General features: G+C 40.8%; 1 protein-coding gene and 1 non-coding gene across 2 annotated transcripts; both read right to left on the reverse strand.

Moving 5' to 3' along the window:
- Positions 1–641: 641 nt before the first annotated feature.
- Positions 642–2,395, reverse strand: LOC125591429 (ran-binding protein 1 homolog a). The gene is made up of 4 exons (XM_048765639.1): positions 2,141–2,395; positions 1,900–2,051; positions 1,669–1,794; positions 642–1,110 (listed from the first exon to the last, which is right to left on the reverse strand). Exons 1-4 carry the CDS (start codon positions 2,293–2,295, stop codon positions 905–907), a joined length of 639 nt encoding a protein of 212 aa, XP_048621596.1. The 5' UTR covers positions 2,296–2,395; the 3' UTR covers positions 642–904.
- A 5,771-nt stretch (positions 2,396–8,166) lies between these two features.
- LOC125592154 lies at positions 8,167–8,272 on the reverse strand. Its single transcript, XR_007328002.1, has one exon. It is a non-coding gene; the product is annotated as a small nucleolar RNA R71 (small nucleolar RNA).
- Between the last annotated feature and the right edge of the window lie 12,597 nt (positions 8,273–20,869).

Below are 20,869 nucleotides of genomic sequence, written 5' to 3' on the forward strand. Positions count from 1 at the left end.
ATCCATAAAAACCATCTATACTATTAAAGCAGGATCCTATTGTCATAATTACTTTAGGGGCATGTTTCCTTCACTAACATTGCATGTTTCATTAAGGGCAATTAAGTAATATTAATAACAAATCTATATTGGGTCATTATTTTTGGATCCAGCCCAAATCAAATCTCTCTTGGGCCATTTGAACCTATTAAAAAATCAGATTCAATTCTCACCTTTTTTTTTTCCTTTGGACCATTGAGTCCAAGTTCAAATAATTTTTTTTCATCTATTCTTAATTATTATTTTTTTCTTTTCTTAATATAATTTAAGCATTCATAAAAATAATTGAATTTTTTTATTGAAAAGTATAAATCTTTATTAAAAGTATATAATTTTTTTAATTAAAATATTAACCCCATAATAAATTAATTTATCAGAGTTATACCAACTTAATTCATTAAAAAAATAAAGTTTAATTTTTTTAACATAAATTGTCATTTAAAATGAAATACGATAAATAAAAATAAAATTTTTAAGTCTTTTATAAAATAAAACACAAATATATGAAAATGTGGCATTTACTAAATATTTGTCAATTGAAAAAAAAAAAAAATAAACCCGCGGGTCAAAATCTAGTAACAATTAAATCCAATGTACTTATAAATAAACCTCTCCCCTGAATCTCTCATATCATTCGACCGACACTTTCAGACTCAAAAACTAAAGACCCAAAACGACACTGCAAAACCCGACCACAAGCGATATGACTGGACAAAACATGTGTAGATAGATAGTGCCCAGACAATGGTAGACTCGAGAGATATGCATCTAACACTTATAGGCTATAATGTCTCGCCAAGATCTGGGGAGCGTAAACTTTGATGCAACTTAAGTTGAGGGACTAGCCTCCTCGGTTTTCTTTTCTTCACCCGCTTTTCTCTGGCTCGTCTTTTTTCTTTTCATCTGCTTCCACTGTTGTCTTCTCCTTCTCCACAGGTTTCTCCTCTGTTTTTGTCTCTTCGACGGTTAGCTTCTCGAGAAGACCAGCGGTGTCAGAGGCCTCTTTGCTCTCTTCTTTCTCTACTTCAGATTCAGCAACTTCGTTGAACTTCTGCATAAATGCTTTGCAGTCTGACAAGGATAACAAGACTTTATTACAAAAACTTCTCGGTTCATGGCATTATCAAGCACAGAAACAATTGAAAAGATACACCCCAATATATAAAAAAGTAGACCACTGCCTAAACTTTTCGGTTAATAGCAAATCAAACTAGTTGCAGCAGAAACACATGCCTAACTCCCTCAAGTTCTTTGGCTCTTTCTAACGTAACGTAAACATAATTTAGCAGCAATAGACAACTCTTGAACACGATAACTCTGTTATTACCAAGGTTAAATACACAGTGAAGAGAGAGTAATACTTTTTGGAAAGGAAAAAACAAAGCAATTGAGAGCTCAAAACCAGCCTAAAATGAAATCTTTGAGTTGAGATCTTCCAAAAACAAGTAGCGACAAAGAAAAGTTCAAGATCCATTAGTAATCTAAGACCCTAACTTAAGTGCAACCAGTTATCTACTGACAGTATATAAGCCAAAGCAAGATGAATAACGGGCATGGCATTGACACAAGTTGTAATCAGAAAGTGGAGACTAATATAAGACATGGCATGGCAGTTAATGTCAAACTCACTCTCAATAGAAGCAAATCGGATGCAGAAAAGCTCATCCTTGAGTTCACCATCAGCAAAGTCACGAGCGTGCCATACACAAGACTTTTCATTTCCAACGTGTTCTTGAACACTAATGCCCTGTGTAACTGCACAAGTTCCAAAGGTGAAGATACAATAAGTAAAACAGTAACTTAAATACCGATCCAAAGGAAACTTAAACCACATAAAGTAAAACCTAAACGGAGATTTACCGAAGTGATTAGCACAGATCTTGAGAGTTTTCGATTGCCTCATGACGAGACGAATCTTGCCAGTGCTCTTATGCTTCAAGAGCTTCACAGTACCAGCACCTCTCTCCTTCCACTGATTCGCCTCCTTATCGAACCGATACAGCTTCGATTTCCTTAGATTCACACAAACAATTTTTTTCAATCAACAAGTCTCAAGAGTCCCTAGGAAATTCGATTAGATCGCAAATCTCGTTAGACTTACAGATCGAGGACGGCGTCTTCGTCTTCCTCGCCGGTAGTGACGGCAACCTCCTCTAGCCTAACGATCGGAGCGACCTGAGCTCCGGTGTCCTCGTCCTCGTTAGCTCCAGCTTCTTCAACGTCTCTGTGCTCGTGCTCGGGTTCGTTGGTCGCCATAGTAATCTAATGATCGAGTTTTCTTCGTGGATTCGATTGGTTCGCTGCGTTGCGGCGTGTGAGAACGATAGAGAATTTGAGAGGTTTTACAACATGGGAAGGACATTTTATGAGTGGCGCATTGAGCTGTTAATGGGCCGATCTCGTATGAATAAATTCTGTGGCCCATATAAGACCTCGTTATACTTTTTTTTTTTTTTTTTTTGTCAAATTTACAAAGTTGGAGAAACGCACAATTGTTGTAATTAGAGAGTTTAGAGACTCAATATTTCTGTGTTATTATTAATGATCAAGGAGGTTCCTTTATATAAAGATTACAAGATGAACATAAATGGAAAGTATCCAGAACCTAAACTCACTAGGATTAGAAAACTACTAATACATAATAATGGAAAGATTACATCTATTAGGAAAAGGAAAAAGTTTCCTTTTCTCCAAGCTTTGTGGCCGCCATTCTCTCTCATCTCTCTAGGGCTTCGGCCATCTCTCCATCTTCTAGGTATTGGGCCGGTCTCGGTCCGGGCCTGGTTAATGGCAATCCACTCCATGATTTATAACACTCCCCCTTGGATGTCATAACCATACATGATCTGTAGTACGCTTCATGTTGCCTCATTAAAACCTTATCAGGAAAACCCAGCGGGACAAAACCATGATGAAGGAAAAAGAGTACAACACGCACTACTCCCCCTGATGTGAACCTCACTGTAGGTTTCTACATTCTACGAATCTGATGCGTGATCTTTCCTGTATATGTAGGAAGGGAGTAATTGGCCAGTTTCATTACTAAGCCGTAACTAGACCACTTCGACCTCTCAGGTCGTCTCTCATGTCTTTTGACATTAAGTGTCCCGGTAAAGCATGTGTGCTAAATAATGTGAACCATATTGTTCTTGGGGATCACTATTGGTCTTTGCAAGTCGTGTTTGCATGTGTCCATAGTCTAGACGTGATCGTCTACTGTTAACTCTTTACTTTGATCGGACAAAATAAGTACTTATGGACAATGTACTAGACGTGTTTATCATGAACATGTGTCTCGATCTGGCCGATCCATGTCTGGGTCATAGACCTCGTCTATACATGTCCACTACTTGTCTCATGAGTGTTCAAGATCAATGATCATTGCTGTGAGTTTATAATCTCTTATTATGGCTCTGCGGCCGAACACTCTCATGGATGTGGACATCGATTTCTTTGCCTTAGGCAGTACCATATCTATCTCGGACATTGTAGTCATTTATCCATCTCCTGATGGTGTCTCATGACCTTCGTTGCTGTGGATCATATCACACGCTAAGTATATATTATTAGGTCATGAATCTCGGCTTTCACAAGCTTATGGACTACTATACATTTGTATCCGGTTGATCCTTTGTCTCTACTAGCCCGTGATCAAAACAAAGGGCTAGATGCCTTTTAGTCTTAAAAGCCGGACGCGTCTAGTCGAAGAGCCAGACGTTCTTTGCTGAAGAGCCGGACGCCCTTAGACGGACAAAGTCGGACATCTTTAGTTTGAAGGGCCGGGGCCGGATGCTTTTGGTCGGACACACACATAGATTTATTCTATGCCTACTAACCTCTTTAAGGTTTAGTATAATCACAAGGAATTTCAAATATATGGACTGTATTGGATTGTCTTTTATACAACTCCAAGATCAATGATCATGCGTGATCAATTTCTTTACATACTATATGCAGCTGCTTTATGTTTCAGTCCATGAATCAGCTTAGGAACGAAGCTGTTCTTTCATCTTATCCAGTGATCCATATGCTGCTTACTACATCAATTGTATCTAATTTCATTCTTATGACCAGACCATTTTCAATTTCGAAAATCTGTAGCAGCATCCACCACATAGGAGTTCATCTCCTTATAATATGTTCCTTTGATCTCTGTGAGTACCTTGTGTAACAAGCTATGATCTAATGCTGTTTAGTAGGAAGACATGAACACTCTAGACCTCGTGATCATGTGCCTTCTCTCACGGTTTCTTTATCTCACAAGATCCATCTATTTCACTGGTTTATCAGACAGCGTTTCTGTATATGTATATGGCCAATACGCCCATCTCTCTTTTAGATACTTTGAACCTCCACGTTTTATCTTTTCTAATCTCTATTATCTTTTATGATTGTATGAGTACTCTTTCGTGGGTTCATGATCCTCGTTCATCTCTTTATGTTCAAGTGCTATAACTTTATGTATCTTTATACAAATGTGTGTGTGTGTCGACACTTTCATGTGGTTTCATTATGTTCCAGACATGATCTATAGATTTGAGATCTTTATTATCCAGGACCTTTATTACCTAGTAGCTTGGCGTCCCAAGGCTACATGGTTTGGTACCTTAGATGTGTACCTGCGCAGCCTTTTCTCAATGTCTGGTATGGTTTCTCTTATAATCTTGGATATGTATTCTATGCACCATTCTTTTCTATCTGAGATTCCTTTATCTTATGGAACACTTGGTCTATCTTGTATAGACTCTATAGCAACTTGATTATGTCTCTTCTAGGACATTCATTTGGTGCTAAGCTGGTTAGTCATTTCTCGGGTCAGTGTCTGGCATTTCGATTAGCTTCTCAATTAGCTAGCTTTATATAATCTTTCTTTGGACGTCTTAAACTCTAGTCCGAGGATCTTTGCCAAGACAATGATGGTTAAAACCATTCGTACTTTTAACATTCTTTATCCACCTTATAATCTTTCTCCTTTAATATTCGGATTCATTTGTTTCAAGCAATCCATACCTGGCCACTATTTGATCACCCATGTTTTGGCTCTCAGTACTTTTGATTTCGTGGAGAAGATTTTATTCTTATATATTCCAATCCTCTTCTGAGGTTCCATCTTAGACGGCACATATATGTATGTGGTGGTTTATTCAAAATCTCTTAAGATGGTGTATGTCTGGTTTTATGACCCGTATTCAATCTGAGATGGGAATATCTTATCTCACTTATATGGCCTGATGCATATGATCATATTATCATTCTATACATGTAACACATAATGTCTCCAAGCTTATAGACTTTAGAATCTTAGTCTTATAGATAATGGCTTACATGGCCGAATCTTTATAGGTGATGGAACGTGTGCGGCCAAGCCTGCACTATGCGGCCAAGTCACGACCAAGTCACGGCCGAGCCGTTTATGGTCTCTTTAGCCGGGTAATGGCCTCTTTGGTTTGGCCGTTTGTATCATGGCCTCTACGGCCGAGGAATGGTCCTTTATGGCCGAGTAATGACCGAGCCATATAACATGGTGTCTTAGACCATAGTGGTACACGAACTTGTAGTATTGATCATGGGTTTATCCTCTCTCCCCCTCATGACCATACTATAAGGTCGTGGTGCTTGGGACAATTAAGCCTAATGAGTTTCCCTTTGTGTACATGTTTCACAACGTGAGATCTTTTACGGGATAACTCTGTGCTTTTTCAATCTTTGCATCAAGTTTAGACTTTAGGATGGCTAATCCTGTTATGCCATATAGTGTAAAATTTCGTGGTGTTATCAATATGGTTACCACATCTCTTGCCTCTTTATCATACTGATCTGTAGCATAGTTTTGATAAGTAGAGATCATCGATATAGTCTCGACTACTTTCTTTCAAGGTCTTAGGCGTTTTTCTTCTTAAAATCTAAAGGAACTTGTTTCCTTCCTTACCCATTGTTTCTACTTGGAAACCATACATTATAACTTCAATGGATCACATGTTCTTTTGGGTGTGTATAATGCCTTTTAAGGCAATGCCTTAGCCATAGTTTCTTTACTATGCTTATGATATTCCGTATTTTTAACGGTTTTAAACTCGTTTTGGAGCAATTAAATGGTCGGTTTTAATTAATGTTTTGGTCTATTTGATGCGTTTTGGTGTTCTTAAGTGTAATATGCAGGTTACTAGATAGCTTGAAAGAAAAGAACGCATTCGGGATTTATTCAGAAGCAAGATGGACCGAACGATGGACCGAACGATGGACCGAACGAGAAGTATTGATCGCACAGAGCCACAGATCGACCGATCCGGTCAATGTGGATCGACCGATCCACGGTTTCAGCAACAGATCGACCGATCCGGTCCATGTGGATCGACCGATCCCACGCTCTACGGGCTCCACACGCACAAACGAGCTTTTCACTCCTTTTTACCCACTCCCCTCAAGAATTGACAAAAAGAACTCGACCTTTGGGACTCAGAAAAGACCAGACGACCAAGAAGGAGATTTACAAGTTCTTGAGAGAGATTTGAGAGTTTTGTGTTTTTTGTGTGATTTGTGAAGATTTGTAAAGGAGTTCATCTCAAAACCATTTGGAGAAGATCTTCTGAACCTTTACTCTGTTTTAATACAATCTTATCATGTTTTCTTCATCAAAATCGTGTTGTTCTTGCTTAGTTATGTGTGAGTAGTCATCTAGTTGGGTTTAGGGGTTCTCATAGGGGATTTCTTGATGTTTTGATTCATAAAACGTGTGTAGACTAAGGGATTACGTTTTGGTTCTTCATCTAATGGATTTCTTACTGCTTGAACTGAATTGATCACTTAGTTCATGATTTCAGATTGTTTGATGCACCGAAAGTGATTGTTTGAACTTCCGAAAATACTTTAGATGAGCAAAGTGTCCTTAACCCTCGGAAGTTGATGTTATTGCGCTTTGTGAACATATTGAACCTGTTCTTAATGCTTGTTTAGAAATTGAAACTCAGCGGAAGTTAGTGTGGAGATTTCTATAACATAGAGAATTAGCGCTACGGAAGTAGGTTAATTCTAATATCGTGTTTGAGTTCTAGACGGTTCTTAATATATCCCTGTGTCTGCCATTAATTGTATCTTGATTAAAAAGAAATCCCTGAGAATTCCCAATGCCCAACGTTTGTTTTAAAATAGTTTTCAAATCGTTTAAATCATCTTTTTACAGCTTGTTTATGTTTTGTGACACTAAAGAAAATTAAATAAAAACCATCAAAATTATATCTTTGTTCGCTGTAGCTATTAACTTGTCTGCAACTCTACGTGTGATCATCGGTCCCTGTGGATTCGATCCCGTATTACTACTGCGTACTTTACTGTGCACTTGCAGTTAGATAATCGGGTTAAAACTCGACACATCAAGTTTTTGGCGCCGTTGCCGGGGACCATTTGGTCACCCTAGAGTTAATGATCAGTTTAAGACTATAGCATTTTTATTTTGTCTAATGTTTCTGTCTTTCTCTTTCTGTTTGTGTTTTCAGGTGAATGAGCGGATTTCATACTAGAAGCAAAGGATCATCGAATTTAATACCTTTGGAGTTAGAGCTCGGCCGCCTAGAGAGACAAGTGAAAAAGAAAAGACTTGAGTCTGCTGAAGAGGTTGAAATGGCTGAACACCAAGAAGACCAGTTTCAGGACAACCCGCAAAATCCAATTCCTGTAGATGAACGAGAAGGCAACAATGCTGGTGATAATCAGCAGGCTGGTGTAGCTGCAAGACAACAGGCTGGAGACTATGGCATGCCTAGGATGACGCTTGCACATTATGATACACCAGATGCATTCTATGCCGATCGTTCTGGGATTCGCCCACCTCCCATTGAGAGAAGAGACTTTGAGATCAAGACTGGTCTCATTAATTTGGTGGAGAAAAATCCGTTTCATGGAAACCCGTCTGAGGACCCGATGTATCACTTGGAGCATTTTGAGCGAGTCTGTGACACCAGCAGACATAATGGAGTTCCTCAAGGCGCTTTGAAATGCAGGTTGTTCCCGTTTTCCTTAGCTGATAAAGCTATCAGATGGTTAAAGTCCATCCCTCCAGGATCTCTTACTACATGGGAAGAGACAAGAGCTGCTTTTCTACAGCATTTCTTCACCAAGTCAAGGTCCACATATCTGAGAAGCAGAATTGGAAGCTTTCAGCAGCTTGATTCAAAAGCTTTCATGAGGCTTGGGAGCGTTTCAAGGAGTACACACAGGACTGCCCTCACCATGGTTACACTGATGTGAGTTTGCTGAACATTTTCTATAATGGAGTTCATGAAGAGAGTCAAGATGCCATGGACACAGCAAGTAATGGTGATTTCATGACCAAGACTGTTGAAGAAGCTTACACCTTGCTGAACAACCTGTCATCCAGCAAAGCAAACCGCAAGTCAAGGTTTGACACCAGCCAGAAGGGTGTTGGTTATGAATCCAAGAAGATAGATGAGCTGAATGCCAAGATTGAGATGCTTCTCAAGAGAGATCAGAAATCTGTGAAATTTGTGGAGGAGCAAGGCTATCGTTCCTCACAAGAAATTGTTGGTGATGATTCAGATGATATGCAAGCTGATGTGAACTACATTGGTGGTCAAGGAAACTACAACAGAGGCTACAATCAGAACCTTGGATGGAGTCAAAATCAGCAAAATAATCTGTCTTACCGGAGCAACAATGTGGAGAATCCACAACATCAGTCCTACCCTCAGGCAGGAAATAGGCAGAACCAGAATCAGAACCAGAGTGTGTTCAACCAAGGATATCAGAACAGAAATCAATATCAGGGGAACAACTCGGGCAACTCAGGATTTCAGCAAAGGCAGCAGTACAACAACTACCAGAATCAAGGGAATGCCTCTTCGTCGCAGTCTTCTCAGGATAACGAAATTAAGGATGCTGCAAATGGTGCTAGAAGGTCAGAAGAATAGCACTGCAGAGATAAACACCAAGGTGGATAACATGTATGGAGAGCTTAATGGGAAGTTTGAAACTTTGAACACCCATTTGAAAGTTTTGGAAAAGCAAGTTGCTCAAACCGCCTCCAGCAGCAGAACAGCACCTGGATTTCTACCAGGGAAGTCAGAGACGAATCCCAAGGAGTTTGTGAATGCTGTAACACTTAGGAGTGGAAAAACGATTGAGGGATCGAATGAGGAAGAGATCGACCGATCTCAGGAAAAGATCGACCGATCCAAGGGGAAGGAGATCGATCGATCCGGTCCATCAGGATCGACCGATCCCATGTCAACAAAGCTAAATTCCTCTGAACCTGAAGAGGTGTATGTGGCGCCTCCTGCTTATGTTCCTAAGGCTCCATACCCATCCAGACCAAGGCAGAAGATCAAAGAACGTGAGTACGAGAAGCTAAAGAACCTTGTTGGGGAGTTACATGTGAGATTGCCATTCGTTGAAGCGGTGAAGATGGTACCTTCTCTTAAAAGGTACATGAAGGAGATTCTTACCGATAAGATGAGCCTAGAGCGTGGTGTGTTGATGCTCAATGAGGAATGTAGCGCAGTTCTACAAAATGTCATGCCTAAAAAGCGTGAAGATCCCGGAGCATTTGTTCTACCATGCCGCATTGGATCACTTACCTTTGAGAAGAGTCTCTGCGATCTGGGTTCAGGAGTGAGCCTAATGCCTTTCTCTGTCTCTGAGAGGCTAGGCATGACGAACTACAAACCTACAAGGATCTCCTTGGTCCTTGCTGACCGATCAGTGCGAAGACCAGTCGGTGTACTAGAAAACATCCCTGTTGGTGTTGGAAAGGGATATGTGCTTACCGATTTTGTAGTTCTGGAGCTGGAAGAGGAACCTAAAGATCCTCTCATTTTGGGCAGACCGTTTTTAGCTACTGCTGGAGCCATGATTGATGTACAGAATGGGCATATAGACTTACGTCTAGGAGACATGGCGATGAGATACAATGTGGAGAAGGTGCTGAAAAATCCGACTATTGATGGACAGACTTTCTGGGTTGATACATTGACTGAACTGGTGGAGGAAATGGATGAAGAGTTGCACACTGATGATCCTCTACAAGTCGCATTGACCCAAAGGGAGAGTGAGTTCGGGTTCATGAACCAAGAAGTGGTTGGATTTTCTGAGATTTTGGATTCAGCCTCACCGATTGAGAAGCATGTCGCCTATGTCAGCCTTGAAGACTCAGGCACCGATAAAACCGTCAAACCGTCATCCTCCCAACCAGATTGGAGTGAGGAGAATGCTCCAAAGGTGGAACTTAAAGCCCTCCCAGCTGGGCTGAGGTATGCATTCTTGGGACCGAATTCCACATATCCTGTTATTATTTGTGCTAACCTGAATAATGTGGAGACCGCTTTGCTTCTTTCAAAATTGCGAAAGTATAGAAAAGCATTGGGGTACTCTTTGGATGATATTACAGGTATTTCTCCAGATCTTTGCATGCACAAGATTCACTTGGAGGATGAGTCAAAGACGTCCATAGAGCACCAGCGAAGACTGAATCCCAAACTGATGGAAGTTGTGAAAAAGGAGATTCTAAAGCTGTTGAGTGCAGGGGTGATCTACCCAATTTCAGACAGCACTTGGGTGAGCCCGGTTCATGTGGTTCCTAAGAAGGGTGGCATCACTGTCATCACAAATGAGAAGGCTGAGCTGATTCCTACCAGAACAGTCACAGGGCATAGGATGTGCATTGACTACAGGAAGCTAAACTCAGCCACAAGGAAGGACCACTTCCCACTTCCTTTCATTGACCAGATGCTGGAAAGACTAGCCAACCACCCCTACTACTGTTTTCTCGATGGCTACTCCGGGTTCTTTCAGATACCCATTCATCCAGAGGACCAAGAGAAGACAACATTCACCTGTCCATACGGTACTTTTGCCTACAGGAGAATGCCCTTCGGATTGTGCAATGCTCCTGCCACTTTCCAGAGATGCATGATGTCGATCTTTACTGATCTTATTGAGGACATTATGGAGGTTTTTATGGACGATTTCTCAGTCTACGGTTCTTCATTTACCGACTGCCTTGCTAATCTGTGCAAGGTGCTGGAAAGATGTGAGGAGAAGAACTTGGTGCTAAATTGGGAGAAGTGCCATTTCATGGTGAAAGATGGCATTGTTTTGGGTCACAGGATATCAGAGCAGGGTATCGAGGTTGACAAAGCAAAGATTGAAGTTATGACCAGCCTACAGCCTCCTAGGACAGTGAGGGATATTCGGAGTTTTCTGGGACATGCCGGTTTCTACAGGAGGTTTATCAAAGACTTCTCTATGATAGCGAGGCCACTCACCCGTCTGCTGTGCAAAGAAGCGAAGTTTGTTTTTGATGCTGACTGCCTCGCTGCGTTTCAGATTCTCAAGAAGTCTCTAGTCAGTGCTCCCATTGTGCAGCCACCGGATTGGGACTTGCCATTTGAAATAATGTGTGACGCAAGTGATTACGCGATTGGAGCTGTTTTGGGGCAGAGAAAAGACAAGAAACTCCATGTGATCTATTATGCCAGCCGAACGCTTGATGATGCTCAAATCAAGTATGCTACCACTGAGAAGGAGTTGCTGGCAGTAGTTTATGCTTTCGAGAAGTTCAGGTCCTATTTGGTGGGCTCGAAAGTAATTGTGCACACAGATCATGCAGCCTTGAAGTACCTGATGACGAAAAAAGATGCTAAACCGAGACTCTTAAGGTGGATCTTACTGCTACAGGAGTTTGATATTGAGATCAGAGACAAGAGAGGAGCAGAAAATGGAGTGGCAGATCATCTTTCCCGAATGAGAGTGGAAGCTGAAACACCACTGGATGATACATTACCCGAGGAGAATGTCTATGTGATCACCTTGCTGGAAGATGAGTATTTGGATCAGGCTGATTGCTGTGTCATGAGACAAATTCAGGATGATCTCCCATGGTTTGCAGACTTTGCAAACTACCTATGTGCTGGAATTGAACCACCGAACCTGAAGGGGTATGAGAGGAAGAAGTTCATGAGAGATGTGAACCACTACTACTGGGATGATCCTTTCCTCTACAAGAGATGCTCAGATGGTTTATTCAGGAGATGTGTTCTGGAGAATGAGATGCAAGGGATTCTTTTCCACTGCCACAGTTCAGAATACGCAGGCCATTTTGCAACATTCAAGACGGTTTCTAAGGTCCTGCAGGCTGGTTACTGGTGGCCTACACTTTTCAGAGACGCCCATGAGTTTGTCTCAAAGTGTGATGCATGTCAGCGGAAGGGCAACATCAGTAAAAGAAATGAGATGCCCCAAAATTTCATCCTTGAAGTTGAAGTTTTTGATGTATGGGGAATTGATTTTATGGGCCCTTTCCCATCTTCTTATGGAAATGAGTACATCCTGGTTGCGGTTGATTATGTCTCCAAGTGGGTGGAAGCAGTAGCCAGCAAGACAAATGACTCTAGTGTTGTCAAGAAAATGTTCAAGACAATCATTTTTCCAAGATTCGGGATCCCGAGAGTGGTTATTAGTGATGGAGGCTCTCACTTCATCAACAAGACGTTCGATAAACTGCTGAAGAAACATGGAGTAAAGCATAAGGTAGCTACACCTTATCATCCTCAGACAAGTGGGCAGGTTGAAATATCGAACCGAGAAATCAAGGGGATTTTGGAGAAGGCTGTAGGCAAAACAAGGAAAGACTGGGCTGTGAAGCTTGATGACGCCTTATGGGCGTATAGAACCGCCTACAAGACTCCCTTGGGCACCACTCCTTTTAATCTGGTCTATGGAAAGTCTTGTCACCTACCTATGGAATTGGAGTACAGTGGTTTTTGGGCAACGAAGTTGATGAACTTCGACATTAAAACCGCTGCAGAAAGGAGGATGGTTCAGTTGAACGAGCTGGACAAGATTCGGTTGAACGCCTATGAGAACACCAAAATCTACAAGGAAAGAACTAAGGCATGGCATGACAGAAAGATAATCCCGAGAGACTTCGCTGCTGGAGACAAAGTCCTTCTGTTCAACTCTAGACTCAAGCTATTTCCTGGAAAGCTTAAGTCTCGTTGGTCCGGACCTTTCACCATCACAGAGGTTAGACCTTATGGAGCTGTTGTCTTGGAAGACAATGGTAGGAAGTTCACAGTCAATGGGCAGAGGCTAAAACCTTACTTCACAGATGCAAAACCCGAAGAAGGAACCAACATTCCTTTATCGGAACCTGATCTCGCCTAAGGACAACAAAATAGTCAGGCTCGCGACTTTAAACAAGCGCTGAGTGGGAGGCAACCCACATGGTTTGATTTTCTTTCTCTTTTGTGATTATGTTTTCTTGTGTGAATTGATTTTTGGTTGTGTTTTTTAGATGATTTTTAGGCATGTATCACGATCAGGCGGAGATCGATCGATCCAAAAGAAACAGAACGGGCGATCCAGGTAATGGATCGGTCGATCCGGGATACTAAGAGCGGTCGATCCATGTCACGGATCGGTCGATCCATAAACATGGGATCGGTCGATCCAAGGTAAGGCATGTCCGGTTTAGTTTCACTTAGTTTAAACCGGAAAACACTCATAAATCAACAAACTCGCATAAGTGTCGATCAAAACTGATGAAATATCATCTTCCTCTCCTCTCAAACTCTCTCAAACCTCTCAAGAACAACCAATTCGATTTCATTCATTTCTCATCCGATTTTTGTAATTCTTGGTGCTAAACTCATTAGTTTTTCAAGCTCTATCCGTTTCTACCATCAGTTTTCATCAAGACACAGGTATGACTCTCTAAAATTTGAATCTAAAATCGTCCTAGGGTTGGATTTAGGGGAATCTCCGAATTCTAAATGGAATAGCATCTAGGATGGTTTATTTGTGATGATTATACTCATGGGTTACCTTGATTGCCAATTTGTGGGTTGAATTGCGATTTAAAAAAAAAAAAAAAAAAAATTAATTTTGGAGTTTAATTGAAAAACGAAAATTGGAATGGAGTGTGATGTGTTATCTTGAGTTTTGAGAAGAGATGTGTGCTAAATTTTTACATGTTTAGGGGATTGATCAGAATTCATTTTATAAGAGTGTTTTTCTATTTGTCTCTTACTTGGGTTTTGATGAATTGATTTTGCAGATAATGCCTAAGAGACATAAGAAGCAGGGTGAGCGTGAGAGTTCCTCGGTACAGACTGCTAGGCTCAGCACAAAGGGCAGGTTCCGAAAGACGGATAGGTCTCATCCTGCGAACCGAGAGATAACCCAGCAGTGGGATATACATGATGATGATTTCTATGAGCAGATGAGGGGCGTGGAAATATGTCCGTCGCGCTTCGCTCACAGAGACACTACAGATGCATTGGGGATAACCGAGGATATTGAAGCCTTGTTCGAGAAAATTGGCCTGGGGTACATCTTCGATCTCCACTATGATTGCTATGCTGATTTGACCAGGCAGTTCCTCGCATCAGCCCGCCTCTACCATCCTGACGAGGACAACCCGGTAGCTGATAAGGCTATGTTCTCCTTCATTGTGAACAGGCAGTTCCACTCCATGACCATCTTTCAGCTGTGCGACGTCTTTGGGTTCGGGAAAGGACGTCAATCTTGTGTTCCTGACTTCCCGGAACACAATGATTTCTGGACATTCATCTCTCGAGAGGCCAAGCAAGCTAGAATTCGTAGCCCTGTTCTGCGATATGCAGTGAGAGTGATCAGCAGTGTTGTCTATGGGAAGACAGAACCCGCTGCAGTGACAAAAGATGAGCTAGCTCTTCTGTTCATCGGGGCTGGACACCTATGGCCTCAAGGCGCAGACATTACCTATGTTAGCGGGAAGGACATAAACATAGGAGCTGTGATCGCGGAGAAGCTTGCGTACTTCAAAGTTTCAGACACGAAGAGATGTGGGTTTGGAGCGGTTATCACACAGATCTTAAAGCAATGTGGAGTGTTTCTTCCACCTACTGACAGAGTGGTGGATAAGAAGGGGATGCATCAGAACTTTTTCGACATGAGAGCACTCATTAGCAGCCACTACCTCACCGGCCCTTGGCGAGGTAGCATCGACAAGTCAGCCCCTCATATCTACCAGTTCCAGAACCAACAAGGGAGAGAGCAATTTGTCAAGCTACCCGATACCACCATCACCGAGCTGACTGATCCAGGTGCTATCATATTTCTACCACCGCATGCATCTCTCTGCGCCAGACCCGCGACACTGAAGAAGAAAGGAGTCGCATCATCATCGACACACCAGCAGGCACCACATGATGATATAGAGGAGGAGCCTGAAGATGAGGAAAGTCTTTTCCCCACGGATTTCACTCCGTATATGCTGCCACCAGCACCTCCCGCTACTGCATCCGCTGCTGAGATCAACGCTTGGTCCATCAAGAGCCATCAAACCAACAACTCCATACTGCTGAAGATGTGGAAGGGAATCTGCAACATTAAGAAGGGATGCACATCACAACCAGCTGTTTCTGGAGATAGCGATGACGACTCAGGCGCTCACGACACCGCTGCTGGACCTGAGGCAGCGGAGGACTCTGATGATGATGGAGCCTTGGAGAGGCGCTCCAAGAGGCGCACTGACCGCAACGCCTGATCGGTAATCTCTCTTGGAATTATTTTCACACCGAGACGGTGTGAAGTAAGTCTGGGGGAGGATGCTACTTATGTACAATATTGCTATTATTTCTTTTATTTTCTTACTTTATCGGATTTTCTTGTGTTTTAAAAACTCTCTAACTCTCTACGTATTTTTATCAGACCCTGTGATGATTATTAGACTATTTCCTTGTGTGTTGTGCATTATATTTCATATTGGCCATTTTTCAGGACTGTTGGCGCAGACAAACCGAGGAACCACTTGACCAAACAACCTCTCCTTAAATCTTTTATCAAGTCTCGGTGAATTGTAATCGACTCAACTATTTTTGACCATTAATGAATTTAATTTCTTTTGACCAGGAATCAACATCAGGAAACGGTACACCATATACACATTCAGGATTTTCTTTACCACATTTTACCACTCTTTAATAATCCTGAATGGCCAGACTCATCAATAGTTTGGTACCACACCTACACCTTACCCTTTTATTTCGTCTCCATGCATTCTTACACACTGATCATATATTTATTCTATGCCTACTAACCTCTTTAAGGTTTAGTATAATCACAAGGAATTTCAAATATATGGACTGTATTGGATTGTCTTTTATGCAACTCCAAGATCAATGATCATGCGTGATCAATTTCTTTTACATACTATATGCAGCTGCTTTATGTTTCAGTACATGAATCAGCTTAGGAACGAAGCTGTTCTTTCATCTTATCCAGTGATCCATATGCTGCTTACTATATCATTTGTATCTAATTTCATTCTTATGACCAGACCATTTTCAATTTCGAAAATCTGTAGCAGCATCCACCACATAGGAGTTCATCTCCTTATAATATGTTCCTTTGATCTCTGTGAGTACCTTGTGTAACAAGCTATGATCTAATGCTGTTTAGTAGGAAGACATGAACACTCTAGACCTCGTGATCATGTGCCTTCTCTCACGGTTTCTTTATCTCACAAGATCCATCTATTTCACTGGTTTATCAGACAGCGTTTCTGTATATGTATATGGCCAATACGCCCATCTCTCTTTTAGATACTTTGAACCTCCACGTTTTATCTTTTCTAATCTCTATTATCTTTTATGATTGTATGAGTACTCTTTCGTGGGTTCATGATCCTCGTTCATCTCTTTATGTTCAAGTGCTATAACTTTATGTATCTTTATACAAATGTGTGTGTGTGTCGACACTTTCATGTGGTTTCATTATGTTCCAGACATGATCTATAGATTTGAGATCTTTATTATCCAGGACCTTTATTACCTAGTAGCTTGGCGTCCCAAGGCTACATGGTTTGGTACCTTAGATGTGTACCTGCGCAGCCTTTTCTCAATGTCTGGTATGGTTTCTCTTATAAACTCGGATATGTATTCTGTGCACCATTCTTTTCTATCTGAGATTCCTTTATCTTATGGAACACTTGGTCTATCTTGTATAGACTCTATAGCAACTTGATTATGTCTCTTCTAGGACATTCATTTGGTGCTAAGCTGGTTAGTCATTTCTCGGGTCAGTGTCTGGCATTTCGATTAGCTTCTCAATTAGCTAGCTTTATATAATCTTTCTTTGGACGTCTTAAACTCTAGTCCGAGGATCTTTGCCAAGACAATGATGGTTAAAACCATTCGTACTTTTAACATTCTTTATCCACCTTATAATCTTTCTCCTTTAATATTCGGATTCATTTGTTTCAAGCAATCCATACCTGGCCACTATTTGATCACCCATGTTTTGGCTCTCGGTACTTTTGATTTCGTGGAGAAGATTTTATTCTTATATATTTCCAATCCTCTTCTGAGGTTCCATCTTAGACGGCACATATATGTATGTGGTGGTTTATTCAAAATCTCTTAAGATGGTGTATGTCTGGTTTTATGACCCGTATTCAATCTGAGATGGGAATATCTTATCTCACTTATATGGCCTGATGCATATGATCATATTATCATTCTATACATGTAACACATAATGTCTCCAAGCTTATAGACTTTAGAATCTTAGTCTTATAGATAATGGCTTACATGGCCGAATCTTTATAGGTGATGGAACGTGTGCGGCCAAGCCTGCACTATGCGGCCAAGTCACGACCAAGTCACGGCCGAGCCGTTTATGGTCTCTTTAGCCGGGTAATGGCCTCTTTGGTTTGGCCGTTTGTATCATGGCCTCTACGGCCGAGGAATGGTCCTTTATGGCCGAGTAATGACCGAGCCATATAACATGGTGTCTTAGACCATAGTGGTACACGAACTTGTAGTATTGATCATGGGTTTATCCTCTCTCCCCCTCATGACCGTACTATAAGGTTGTGGTGCTTGGGACAATTAAGCCTAATGAGTTTCCCTTTGTGTACATGTTTCACAACGTGAGATCTTTTACGGGATAACTCTGTGCTTTTTCAATCTTTGCATCAAGTTTAGACTTTAGGATGGCTAATCCTGTTATGCCATATAGTGTAAAATTTCGTGGTGTTATCAATATGGTTACCACATCTCTTGCCTCTTTATCATACTGATCTGTAGCATAGTTTTGATAAGTAGAGATCATCGATATAGTCTCGACTACTTTCTTTCAAGGTCTTAGGCGTTTTTCTTCTTAAAATCTAAAGGAACTTGTTTCCTTCCTTACCCATTGTTTCTACTTGGAAACCATACATTATAACTTCAATGGATCACATGTTCTTTTGGGTGTGTATAATGCCTTTTAAGGCAATGCCTTAGCCATAGTTTCTTTACTATGCTTATGATATTCCGTATTATTAACGGTTTTAAACTCGTTTTGGAGCAATTAAATGGTCGGTTTTAATTAATGTTTTGGTCTATTTGATGCGTTTTGGTGTTCTTAAGTGTAATATGCAGGTTACTAGATAGCTTGAAAGAAAAGAACGCATTCGGGATTTATTCAGAAGCAAGATGGACCGAACAATGGACCGAACGAGAAGTATTGATCGCACAGAGCCACAGATCGACCGATCCGGTCAATGTGGATCGACCGATCCACGGTTTCAGCAACAGATCGACCGATCCGGTCCATGTGGATCGACCGATCCCACGCTCTACGGGCTCCACACGCACAAACGAGCTTTTCACTCCTTTTTACCCACTCCCCTCAAGAATTGACAAAAAGAACTCGACCTTTGGGACTCAGAAAAGACCAGAGACGACCAAGAAGGAGATTTACAAGTTCTTGAGAGAGATTTGAGAGTTTTGTGATTTTTTTGTGTGATTTGTGAAGATTTGTGAAGGAGTTCATCACAAAACCATTTGGAGAAGATCTTCTGAACCTTTACTCTGTTTTAATACAATCTTATCATGTTTTCTTCATCAAAATCGTGTTGTTCTTGCTTAGTTATGTGTGAGTAGTCATCTAGTTGGGTTTAGGGGTTCTCATAGGGGATTTCTTGATGTTTTGATTCATAAAACGTGTGTAGACTAAGGGATTGCGTTTTGGTTCTTCATCCAATGGATTTCTTACTGCTTGAACTGAATTGATCACTTAGTTCATGATTTCAGATTGTTTGATGCACCGAAAGTGATTGTTTGAACTTCCGAAAATACTTTAGATGAGCAAAGTGTCCTTAACCCTCGGAAGTTGATGTTATTGCGCTTTGTGAACATATTGAACCTGTTCTTAATGCTTGTTTAGAAATTGAAACTCAGCGGAAGTTAGTGTGGAGATTTCTATAACATAGAGAATTAGCGCTACGGAAGTAGGTTAATTCTAATATCGTGTTTGAGTTCTAGACGGTTCTTAATATATCCCTGTGTCTGCCATTAATTGTATCTTGATTAAAAAGAAATCCCTGAGAATTCCCAATGCTTAACATTTGTTTTAAAATAGTTTTCAAATCGTTTAAATCATCTTTTTACAGCTTGTTTATGTTTTGTGACACTAAAGAAAATTAAATAAAAACCATCAAAATTATATCTTTGTTCGCTGTAGCTATTAACTTGTCTGCAACTCTACGTGTGATCATCGGTCCCTGTGGATTCGATCCCGTATTACTACTGCGTACTTTACTGTGCACTTGCAGTTAGATAATCGGGTTAAAACTCGACACATCAGCTTACTATACCCATTCATGATTTCTTACTTGGTTTTATGCCCTTTAGGCAACTCTTTAAAATCATTTATTTGTTCAAGTAAGATCAGGTAAGACAATGAATTCAAAACCAATTCCATTGTATATATAAAATCGTGAACCATCAAGTAGGTTAAAAGCAAATCACAAAACACGGACTTTAAAATAAAATGTCGAGATCTCTCTTAGTCAATAGACATGTCGGCCACTCCTTGAGTTATATTGGACACGGTTCCCTTGGATTCATCCCGATCTATATTAGTTTTATTCGTATCAGGATATCTCATCTCACTGCTCCTCTTTAGTACCTTGTCATTCTCAATCACTGTTAGGCAAGAGATCATGTCATTGTAAGTGGTAGAACCTCTTTCTATGTAGATATGTTTTGACAACAAATCTTCTGGATGGAATGTGGAGTATGTCTTGAATAGACAATCATTATATGTTACCTCTTCTCCACATAATCTCAGTTGGTACACAATTCTGGTCAAAGCAAAATCGTTCTCGGCCACAAACCTAAAGTCTTGGTATCTGAGACTCATCCAATCGTGTCTGACCTTTGGTAATAACACAATAGTGTATCTGGACTTTAATTCTGTCCAAAGGTCACGAAGATTCTTTATATGTATATACTGATTTCTCAGTTCCTCAGTGAGATGATGGCACATTATTGTAATGGCTCTTAACTTTTCACTTCTAGTTGCATAATCACCCTGAATGATACTCCTTACGAGTCCTCTTGATTTGAGGGTAACTGAAGTGTTCATTGCCCATTCTAGATAATTATCTCCAGAGAGATTTAGAATGGCATAATCCATGGGGTTAAATCTCGGCATCTGAAATCATATTATCAATCAATTCTTGATTTAGAATTCTTGCAACCAATTCAAATAATCAGTGCATATTATTTGAATAAGTCTCTCTGTGATACTTTGGACCACACGGTCATGTATTATGATGCTTAGGCTTCACGATTATTATGTGATACAACGATCTTAAGGATCAGATCATGATGCAATCCGGTTTATAACCATCCGGATGCTAGGCCACACGGTCACTTTGATATTCACTAAGCCACACGGCTTTTAATCAATCAAGGGCACAAGACCGCAAGTATGAACAATGTATTAGGCCACACGGCCATATACAAAATGGGATTATTAATCTAAGTGTATTCAATCCTATTGC

Source organism: Brassica napus, chromosome C8 (assembly GCF_020379485.1).
Source record: "Brassica napus cultivar Da-Ae chromosome C8, Da-Ae, whole genome shotgun sequence".
Lineage (NCBI taxonomy): Eukaryota > Viridiplantae > Streptophyta > Magnoliopsida > Brassicales > Brassicaceae > Brassica > Brassica napus.

Bases quoted from the DNA above. Each gene is read 5' to 3' on its own strand.
- LOC125591429 (XM_048765639.1), bottom strand. From the start codon at position 2,295: ATGGCGACCAACGAACCCGAGCACGAGCACAGAGACGTTGAAGAAGCT. The intron at 1,795-1,899 runs GTAAATCTCCGT...GAACTTGTGCAG, and splicing joins GATCTGTGCTAATCACTTCG to TTACACAGGGCATTAGTGTT. The intron at 1,111-1,668 runs GTGAGTTTGACA...TATCCTTGTCAG, and splicing joins CCGATTTGCTTCTATTGAGA to ACTGCAAAGCATTTATGCAG.